The sequence below is a fragment of the Pelophylax lessonae genome (assembly GCF_965119305.1).
Source record: "Pelophylax lessonae genome assembly, chromosome: 4".
NCBI lineage: Eukaryota > Metazoa > Chordata > Amphibia > Anura > Ranidae > Pelophylax > Pelophylax lessonae.
In genome coordinates, this window is record NC_138771.1 from 121,161,958 (window position 1) to 121,173,373 (window position 11,416).

General features: G+C 42.8%; 1 protein-coding gene across 1 annotated transcript; it reads left to right on the plus strand.

The window, feature by feature from the left end:
• The first annotated feature begins 269 nt into the window (after positions 1–269).
• HYKK (hydroxylysine kinase) lies at positions 270–11,213 on the plus strand. Its single transcript, XM_082256824.1, has 4 exons — positions 270–616; positions 1,859–2,001; positions 5,717–5,900; positions 10,697–11,213. The coding sequence occupies exons 1-4, from the start codon at positions 280–282 to the stop codon at positions 11,140–11,142; spliced, it is 1,110 nt and encodes a 369-aa protein (XP_082112950.1). The 5' UTR covers positions 270–279; the 3' UTR covers positions 11,143–11,213.
• The last annotated feature ends 203 nt before the right edge of the window (positions 11,214–11,416 follow it).

Genomic DNA, 11,416 nt, shown 5'->3' on the forward strand with positions numbered 1-11,416 from the left:
ATCAAATGCACTCTGTTCTCCTCACAGGCAAAGTGCATTTGATATCACTCTGCCTGTGACTCAGACTGTCAGGAAAGAGCTGGAACTACACAATTAGCATCGGCTTTGTTCTGACAGCTCAGATGACAGCCGGGATATCGCCTGGGCCAGACCAAATAGCCCACGGGCCGTATGTTCCCCACCCCTGTTCTAACCAAACACAGAGAAAAAATTGTTGATCTCCATATTTTTGATGTGCAACAAAGCATATTTTTTTCTTGCTTTTCAGGAGGCTGAAAGATGAACTCTGAGTCGGGAAAGTCAGCTATTGCCACTAAGCCAGCACTGAGTGAATCTCAAGCTATTACCTTGGTGGAGAATGTATATGGCCTACAAGTAACTAAAGTTAAGCCCCTGCCAAGTTATGATGATCAGAATTTCTATATCCAGACCAGAAGTAACGTAACAGATGCTGAAAATGAATTTATCTTGAAGATTACAAATGGTGAAAGTAGTAAAAGCACAGAACTCATTGAAGCACAAACCTGTGTCATGAAGTTCTTGCATGATGAAGGTCTTCCTACCCAATATCCTATTTTTACAAAAAGTGGACATGTTATGTCCCTAGAAGCTATAGGTAAGACTAGTAGAAATGTAATTAAAAACATAAGTCATGTCACAGTAATGTGAATACTATATCAATTCTAGAAATCACACTGCTGCAAACTGTATTTTTATTTGTGAAACATATAGCATTTTGCAGTTACAGAGTATTAGTTGATTTTACATCAATTAGATGTGTGGCATTTATCTTATTTAAAATGATTTACCAGCTCTGGTTCCTGCTTATATAAACCATTATACATCCAAGCAGTATTGGCTCCCCCATCCCCAGTTGCTAGACCCTATAACAGGTATATCTGCTCTGGTTGTAGTTATGGACCTATTCAGCTCACCAACTAGAAGACAATGACTAATCATTACATAAACCAAAGCTATTCAATAAAACATTATAACAACGTATTTTCCTGAAGCTACACCTGTACAAGGTGTGTTTTGAAAAGGTATGACTTGCTTTGGCCTACATTTTGCTATTAACAGGAGAGGAGAGAAACTCTACTGTAATCAAAATCTTTTGAACTGCATTTCCCAGGGGGAAACTGCCAGGAGGAGGGGAAAGAGCTGAATTTTCTCAAGCTGTTCAGGATACAGTTTCCTCTTGCCATGGGTGAGACCAGAGGGTGCACATCCCTGTCCAGCGTGCACCATCCCTGCTGCATGTTGGCAGCCTATGCCCCCTGGGTGCAGAGCAGAGAGTGGGAAAATTACTGTGTTTATACAGATGGTTGGCTGCAATATCACTAGGACTGGTGATGAGCTACTGCTGTGAGGATTTACTAACTAACCATACAGCCATGTAGTAACCTTATTGCTTCCTGCTTGACTGGGAATATTCTAATGTTTCCCAATAGTACAACTGGGCCCTAACACTAGCTGGCTGAAGAGTTAGGGTTAAAAGTTGTCCCTTTACAGCTGCTACAAAGAAAGTCACCTATTGCTTATGCTAAGAGGTACCTCTCAGGAGACATTGCGCCATATCCTATCCAGTGCGAGTGCACAAAACTAGTTATAGTATATTATTTACATTCACGTAGTTAATGCTTATATGCAATGTATATTGCGGACTATGCTGCTTTATGACTTAATTATAGTAACTCATTCAACCAGGTGTGTCAGGTTTGTTCTTGGAGTCGAGACACAGAATGGAGAACCCAAATTACCAAGTGGCTCCTGTAGGGGTAGCACTACATTCATTTTTTAGAAATATTTTTTAAAATGTTTGTGAGTTTAGACTAATTATTTCCTCTCCCCCCTCCAGACTATGGCGATGTAGTACATAATCATGCGGTGAGACTTCTGACCTACCTTCCTGGAACACCAGCAGCTAAAATTACAGCAACTCCACAAATATTATATGACATTGGCAATATGGCGGCTACTCTTGATGATAAACTAGCAAAGGTGTATTATGCTATTAAAAATACTTATTCCTGTGCTTTGTCTAATTTCATTCAGTTCAAAAGGTTCTCATTTATCAAAATATAAAATAAAATTGGTGTTACCCACAGCACCAAGATTCTTCCTGATTAATAAACCTGTACAAGTGACTGCTGGAAACAGACAGACAGTCATGTGTTATTTCCTTATTCAAACACCTTGCTCGCTGATCTACTTACAATATCTCACAAAAATGAGTACACCCCCACATTTTTGTAAATATTTTATTAAATCTTTTCATGTGACAACACTGAAGAAATGACACTTTGCTACAATGTAAAGAAGTGAGTGTACAGCTTGAATAAAACAGTGTAAATTTGCTGTCCCCTCAAAATAACTCAACACACAGCCATTAATGTCTAAAACGCTGCTAACAAAAGTGAGTACACCCCTAAGTAAAAATGTCCAAATTGGGGCCAATTAGCCATTTCCCTCCCCGGTGTCATGTAAATCATTAGTGTTACAAGGTCTCAGGTGTGAATGGGGAGCAGACGTGTTAAATTTGGTGTTATCGCTCTCACTCTCTCATACTGGTCACTACTGTAAGTTCAACTTGGCACATCATGGCAAAAAACTCTGAGGATCTGAAAAAAAGAATTGTTGCTACATAAAGATGGCCTAGCCCAGTGATGGTGAATCTTGGCACCCCAGATGTTTTAGAACTACATTTCCCATGATGCTCATCTACACTGCAGAGTACATGAGCATCATGGGAAATGTAGTTCCAAAACATCTGGGGTGCCAAGGTTCGCCATCACTGGCCTAGGCTATAAGAAGTTTGCCAAGACCCTGAAACTGAGCTGCAGCATGGTGGCCAAGACCATACAGCGGTTTAACAGGACAGGTTCCACCCAGAACAGGCCTTGCAATGGTCGACCAAAGAAGATGGGTGCAAGTGCTTAGCGTCATATCCAGGAGTTGTCTTTGGGAAATAGACGTATGAGTGCTTCCAGCACTGCTGCAGAGGTTGAAGGGGTGAGGGGTAAGCCTGTCAGTGCTCAGACCATACGCCGCATACTGCATCAAATTGGTCTGCATGGCTGTAGTCCGAGAAGAAAGCCTCTTCTAAAGATGATGCACAAGAAAGCACGCAAACAGTTTGCTGAAGACAAGAAGACTAAGGACATGGATTACTGGAACCATGTCCTGTGGTCTAATGAAACCAAGAAAAAGGTATTTTGTTCAGATAATGACAAGCGTGTGTGGCGGCAACCAGGTGAGTACAAAGACAAGTGTGTCTTGCCTACAGTCAAACATGATGGTGGGAGTGTCATGGTCTGGGGCTACATGAGTGCTGCCGCCATTGAGAAGCTACAGTTCATTGAGGGAACCATGAATGCCAACATGTACTGTGACATACTAAAGCAGAGCATGATCCCCTCACTTCAGGGACTTGGCCGTAGGGCAGTATTCCAACATGATAACGACCCCAAACACACCTCCAAGACGACTACTGCCTTGCTAAAGAAGCTGTGGGTAAAGGTGATGGACTGGCCAAGCATGTCTCCAGACCTAAACCCTATTGAGCATCTGTGGGTTATCCTCAAATGGAAGGTGGAGGAGTGCAAGGTCTCCAACATCCACCAGCTCTGTGATGTCATCATGGAGGAGTGGAAGAGGACTCCAGTGGCAATCTGTGAAGCTCTGGTGATCTCCATGCCCAAGAGGGTTAAGGCAGTGCTGGAAAATAATGGTGTCCATACAAAATATTGATACTTTTAGCCCAATTTGGACATTTTGGCTTAGGGGTGTACTCACTTTTGTTGCCAGCGGTTTAGAGATTAATGGCTGTCTGTTGAGTTATTTTGAGGGGACAACACATTTACACTGTTTTACAAGCTGTACACTCACTACTTTACATTGTAGCAAAATGTCATTTCTTCAGTGTTGTCATATGAAAAGATAAAGTAAAATATTTACAAAAATGTGAGGGGTGTACTCACTTTTGGGAGATACTGTAAGTAGCTGGGTCTACGTAATTTTGCCTTAGACCAAAGGAACCTTCTTACCCCAGAAGAACCCTTCTAATATCTAATTTGCAGTTTTCTGCAATAGCAAAGCTATTCTACCCATCTCTTCTGCATCCCCTGTCTCCTACCTACACTTTGTTTACTTTGTTTAAACAGTGAAGACTCTGTCAGGTGCTTCAGCATTTAACACTTTCGGGACTATCAAATGCATGGGTCCCCCATTACATGCCAGATTCTTTCCTGCAACCCCAAGATTAGATAACATAGGGGTTCAAGGATCGAACAACAGCGATCGGTGCATAGGCTTGCTACACTCCCAGGATTGTCGAATGGTGAAGAGTCTAATAGAGGCTTCTGCACTTTAATGGAGAGAGGGTAGGAGACACAGGACACCAGGGATTCTAGAAAACTGAGGCCAGGTTCACACTAGCTGTGGCCGCAACTTGCAGTAGGGGTCCGGTGCGTCCCTGTCTCAGTTTCAGGTGCGAATCCACATTTTTGCATGAATTCGGACCTGGAACAGATCCAAAGATCCACAGGACCCTTTTCCAGTGCAAACAAAAAACACACACAAGGGTGCACCCACCTAGCGCATTATCCTCCATAAAAAGGCTTAAAGAAAAAACACAAACGAGTTCTTGGTAAAATCATATCTCAAAGATATTTTGCCATCAGCGTTAGAAACGGAAGGTGAATTGTCCATGATGGCTGGAAATGGCTTATGCGTTTGAGAGGTCTCCACCTGAGGGGCTCTGAGGGGTCTCCACCCTGAGGGGCTCTGAGGAAGAGGCTTAGCCTCAAAAAGCGTAAGCCATTTCCAGCCATCAAGGACGGTTCACCTTCCGTTTCTGACGCTGATGGCAACTTATCATTGAGATATGCTTTTACCAAGAACTCGTTTGTGAGCATTTTATCCTTTTATTTAATAAAGCCTTTTTATGGAGGATAATGCGCTAGGACAGTGCACCCTTGTGTTTGTTTTTTGTTTTCAGTGCTTCTAGACTACCCTGGTCTTGAAGGGGCTGCAAGGCTGAAGCATCCAGGAGAAGCCAATTGTACAGTCTCTGGTAGCCGCATGTGTGTGGCCTAGGGTGGGCAGAAGGTCTTTTCTCAGAGAGCAGGAGATAGGTGCATAGCACCATTTTTTTGTTCGTCCCTTTTCCAGTGCAGACAGTGGCCAGCCCCGGAGGTGTGTGAACCGTTCACACTCTCCTGTCATGCAAATTGGATGCAGGGAAACCCACATCAAATTCGCATAAGTGTGAACCCAGCCTGAAAGTTTAATTTTAAGCATCCAAAATGCGGAATTTTAGGCGCTGGCAGTGGCTCACTGAGGGAGATTTACCAAAACTTCTGCACTCAGAATGTGGTGCAGCTTTACGTTGTAGACAATCAGCTTCTAACTTTAGCTTGTTAAGTTGGGCTTTGGAAATAAAACCTGGAAGCCGATTGTATTCTATGCAGAATTGCACCAGATTTTGCACTCTCCAGTTTTAGTAAATAACCCCACTGTGTTTCTGTTATACAGCCATACAGTCAGGAGGAGTATATGCCACAAAACTTCTAACATGAACGCAGTTCAAATTTGAGTTTCAATCTGTTAGCTAGGTTACTGTACATGTCATTTTCAGTATAACAAATAGTAATTTAATAAAAGGTTAACACATGCTTTTCCTTTAGTACTTAAAGCAATTTTGTACTCATTTCAGAAATTTCAGCATCCATATAAAGAATATTTTAATCGTGAAAAGTTCCTTTGGAACTTGTCAAACACCCCATTGCTGAGGAAGTATCTGTATGCAGTTACAGAAGAAAGTTTACGTAAAAGAATTGAAGAAGTCATCAACCAATATGAGACTTCTGTGCAACCTAATTTGAAAAGGTTTCGCAAATGTAAGTAAATTGATCTTTCCAGGCAATTGTTATTACAGTATATATTCTGATGAAAGTACACGAGGAAGCTCTAATATATTTCTGCTACTGACTATGATGTTCTCCAAACTCAGAAACCATATAGACATTGGGGTTGATTTATAAATGGCAAATAGGTTGCTCGCTTATCAAAGGAACCATTACTCAGCTTAGCAAAAGCGGAATTTAACTGTATTTGACCATAAACTGAAAACACTATTTAATTAATAGGTATTTATTCAAAGCAAATGTGCCCATCCATTCATGACTCCATGCTTTATTTTATTGGAAAATCACTTTGGAAAACATCCCCTAGCATTTCTAGCCACAGTCATCTTGAGTGAGGGCTGATGATTCATGTCGTATTTACATCCTGTAATCCATCTGCTGTTAACCCAGGCATGCAGAGAAAGAGGGTGTGCTTAGCTGAAAAAGCTAAAACAAGAAAATATAATATGCCTTCTGATTTGTTTACGAATGCTAGCAGTATAAGGATTAAAAATAGTTTAATAGGTTAGTTCAACTTTACCGAAAAATTGCCTATGCAGATGTAACAGGTTTTCCAGGCCTGTGGCCTGATGTGGGTCTGCCATTGTTACCGGTTACCTTTCCAGCCCATGCGAGCTGCGGCCCTGGATGTAGAGACTGAGACATGGACAGCTCCGGCATCTTGGTTTTGTTGTTTTATTGTAGATAAAGGGGATGGGAGAAGGGAATGAGTGGGATACTAATTTAGGCTTCAACTATGTACACTTGGGACTTGGTTCCTAAAAAATGCCCGTTGGCGCTTCCTTGACGCCAGCCAGCACCAGCCAACGCTCACTAACTCTGAGAATACTCTGTAGCTTAATAGAAGTGCTGAATCCTTGACTTAAAGTCCAAAATATCCAGGACTGTGAAATTATAGAACCACTGACACTGTTACACTGCAACTAGTCACTGAATACTTCCCTCCTGCCTTGCTCTGGCTCAAGGTAGTACGTTGTAGAACTGTAAATCCCCAACTGGCACTCTCTGTACAATTCAGGGCCCAATAGTGGGTGCCCCCTTTAACCTTGAATCCTTCGGGGTTCACTGTCTATGTACCCCCCTCTGTAACTTCAGGGTCCTCAACCTAGGTACCCCCTTTCCTCTAGCTGGCACTGGATCCCAGAACCTCTTCTGGAGTGGTCCCCTTTAACTCTGGCAGACCCCCAGGGGCAATACTCAGTACTCACGACCTGTGTAGGCTTTCCTGGGACTGGACCCCTCTCACTCTCTGCAGGTTCTCGGCACACCGGATCCCCTCAGCTCAACTCAGCACTCTCTGGATTCTCAGGCGACACCACGAGACATCCTCTTTCCTCAGACAGGAGGAGAGACAGCCGCACTCTCCATCCTGGGACTCTGCTCCCGCCAAAGACCTCGTGTCATGTGCCACCCCCAAACTTATACCCACTCCCAGAATCCTTTGCAGCACAATATACCTTCTGGGGTAGTTACAAGCCTGGATGTGTCCCCTGATTGGGTTTCCTCCACTGCCCTATGAGAAGCCTCTCACAGGAGCCAGTGGGGAGACTCACCCTTCAGCAGGCACACCTGGAAACCATGACACCCTGACTAAATAAATCACAGCCCTGCTGTTAGGCAGACAAGGCCCACTATACCTTTACCTAGCACCTACCCGTAGGGTGCTACACAGATAAGGGGTGTCTGTAGATAAATACAAACTGTGCAGCCCTGACTCAAGTTGAATAATATCCTTGCTATAGGTGTAGGCTATTTACATACCTCCTGAAGCCTGAATGGAATACTTCCAGTGCATTGCTAAGATGTTGCTAGGTGAGGCCTAGTCATTGCAAAAAACTGCCTATCCACTTGACCTCCAGACGATTTACGAGAGACCACTGACCACACAGAGAAAGATTTCTTCTCTGTAGCATGCTTGCAAGGGACAGGATTTTCCTCTAAGGCTGGCCATACATGGATCAGTTTTCCCAATCAAAAACTGAATGGATTCCCTCATCCACACAAACTAGGTAGATGATGGAATCCTCCTTGCTGTGTGATTGTATTCTGACAGCAAGGGCTACTCCACTGCCAGAATACAGTGATCAGAGCTGATCGAAGCAACAAGCCGGTTCATGAATGGGCATAGTCGAAATGTGGCCGGTTCTTGCTGAATCGGCCAAATTTCAATCAGTCTATGGCCAGCTTAAGACTGTGTCTGCTTTCTAAATAAAACAAAATGTAAGACTTTGCATGACTTATCTTTATGTAGATGGACTGCATGTAGCTGGAGGTTCACTTGGACTTAAATCAGCATAATTATCTCTATCCAATGAGCAGGGAGCTTACTCAGGGAGCATTCCTTGAAGTAGCTTAACCTGTTCTGGACCGTAAGGATTTCCCCTTTTAATGACCAGGCCATTTTTTGCGATACGGTGTTCCGTGAAAAAACCATACCCGTGAGAAAACCATACCCTCGTCACTTCTGGTGCACCTACGGAGGGTATGGATTTCTCACGGTAGTTAAACTTGCGGCGCTTACATTAAAACAGCTCCTCTGCAACATAAATCATCTCCGCTCCTTCCCCTGTCACTTCCCTCATCTCCGGTAATAAATATAAAAGCAGATCACGGAGCGGCGATCACCGTCATTTACATCTCATACACCCGCCACCGCTTTTATATTTATTACCGGAGATGAGGGAAGTTACAGCGATAGCAGAGGAGATGATTGATGTTGCAGCCGAAGTGTTTTAATGTACCCGCCGCAACTATAACATTAGACACAGTGCCGTGATAATTTCATGCCCACCGAGCATGCGCACTTCTCAAATTCTTTCATGTTCAATTGCGTATCCGGGGCTCTGAGCATGCGCACTGCTGTGCTGCTCAGCTGTTTCAGACAGGAAGTGACGAGGGTATGGTTTCTTCACGGGGTATGGTTTTTTTAACGTTACAACGGCACTGCGTTACTTTAACAGAAAATTGCTCAGTTGTTCAACACTGTACCAAAATAAATGGGAAGTCCTTTTTTCCCACCACAAGTAGAGCTTTCTTTTGGTGGTATTATATCAGCTCTTCGATTTTTTTTTCTTTTTGCGCTATAAACAAAAAAAGGGCGACAACTCTGCAAAAAAAAAAAAAAAAGAATATATATATATATATATATATATATATATTTCACGTTCTGCCATACAACATTCCCCAAAAAAAATAAATAAATAAAAATCTACATTTTTTTAGGCCAATTTGTATTCTGCTATATATTTTTGGTAAAAAAAAAAAATCGCAATAAGTGTATTTTGATTGGTTTGCACAAAAGTTATCATGTCTACAAACTAAGGGAAAGATTCATGTAATTTATATTTAGTTCTTTTTTACTAGTAATGGCGGCGAACTGGGATTTTTAGCAGGACTGCGACTTTGTGGCAAACAGATCGGACCCCTAACTGACACTTTTGGGGTGACCAGTGACATTACTACAGTGCTAAAAATATGCACTGTTACTGTAATGACGACACTGGCAGGGAAGGGGTTAACACAGTGGTGATAAAAGGGTTAAGAGTGAGCCTAGGGAAGTGTTTACTAACTGTATGGGGGAGGGACTTGTGAAATGAGCACAGAGACCTGTGATCCCATATAGAGGGATCACAGGCGCTCTATGATAACAGCAGCAGACCGTCCTTCTCTCTCAGGGGGGAGCGATTGCGGGTGGCCGGCGGCAATCGTGGCCGCCGGTCCCGTGGATCTGCATCTCCGCTGCCTAGTGGGGGCGCGCGCTAATCCCCTAGCACCACTCACGCAACCGACGTGGACCTACATAGTTTCGCGCAGCTGAGCCAGCCTGCCGCCGCAGTTCGGCAAGTAGTTAAAGGACGTCTAAACTTATAGTCATTGTAAAGGATAAAGGTTTTATACCTTCATGCATTCTATGCATGAAGGTAAAAAACTTTCTGTGGGCTGCTCCCCCCTCAGCCCCCTAATACTCACCTGAGCCCCCTCTCGATCCAGCAATGTGCACAAGAGCCTCAGCTGTCCTGGGTCTCCCTCTCCTCAATCACAGTCAGTGAGCCAATGAGGAAAGAGCAGGGGGTGGGGCTGATATGTGGCTCTATGTGTCTTATGGATGCATAGAGCAGGGTTCGGGAGTGAGCAGGCACTAGTGCCCCTATATCAAGCGGCTATCTAGGAGCATCAGCGGGGGACCCGAGAAGAAGAGGATCGAGGCTGCTCTGTGCAAAACCACTGTACAGAGCAAGTGAGTATGACATGTTTGTTTTTTGTTTTTAAAGCTGAACCTTTAACATTTAAAATCACTTTAAGAACAACAATTCCTGTTAATCCAAATGGAGATTCCTGTTATTCCAACTGAAATCTCAAACAATGTTATCAGCTTTAGTCTCTGAACTACAAAACCACTCTTCTGTGATGGAGACAAGGAGAGCAGGAGGTGCGTGTAGTTCAAATAGAAAGTGCAGCCTAAGGTGACAATGCTGCTTCTCCATAGACACAGTGCAGTGAGTGAGTGTAGCCGCTGGACAGGAAGCGTGTTACTGGCAGGATCACCAGGTGAACGTAAAGATAAAAAAAAAACAAAAAAATTAAAGCGAATGTAACAACCACATCTAAGGACTGGTAAGGTGCAATATATTACATTTTTGTTTTAGAGTTTGGACCTTTCGAAATATCAGTTTGACCAGCATGCCCTACACTACACATTTTGAAATACACATTTATAATATTTTACAAAAATACAAATAATGAGACTCAATTCTCTTTTTCTTTACTAGGCATAAATCATGGAGACTTAAATGACTACAATATACTTTTACAAAAGACCACCACATCAGATAGAAACACTAAGGAACAGTACCAAGTGTCAGGAATTCTGGATTTTTGTGACATGAGCTATGGTTATTATGTTTTTGAAGTGGCAATCACAATAATGTACATGATGATTGAAAGTAAAGACCCTCTCCCTGTAGGGGGGTATGTACTTGCAGGATTTGAAAGTGTCATCCCATTGACCGAAGATGAAAAGGAGGCCATCTTCACCTTAGTGTGCAGTAGATTTGCTCAGTCTCTAGTCATGGCCAGTTACAGCGTTCTGCTCTGCCCAGCCAATGAAGAGTACCTTATGATAACTTCTAAAACTGGTTGGAAGCATTTAATCACACTGCTTGATATGGGCAAAGAAGCCATACAGAAAATCTGGGAAGAAGCTTCAAGACAGTAACCCAAAAAGATGCATCAGATTTAATTCATTTAATTTCCATATTCCAAAGAATAAATCTAAAATAAAAAGTAGTGGTAATCGTACTTGAAAAGAAATCGTAAATGGAAGGGGAAAAAAAAAAAAATGGAATAAAGGGTAAATTCACCTTTTCATTAAAAATAAAAAGGTGAACCGACTCCAAATATTTTTGCCACCCCTCCATATCCCATTGCCCATAGCATTCATAATGCCCTGTGTTGCCAATGTAGTGTAGCGGACTGCCATTCTCTGATAA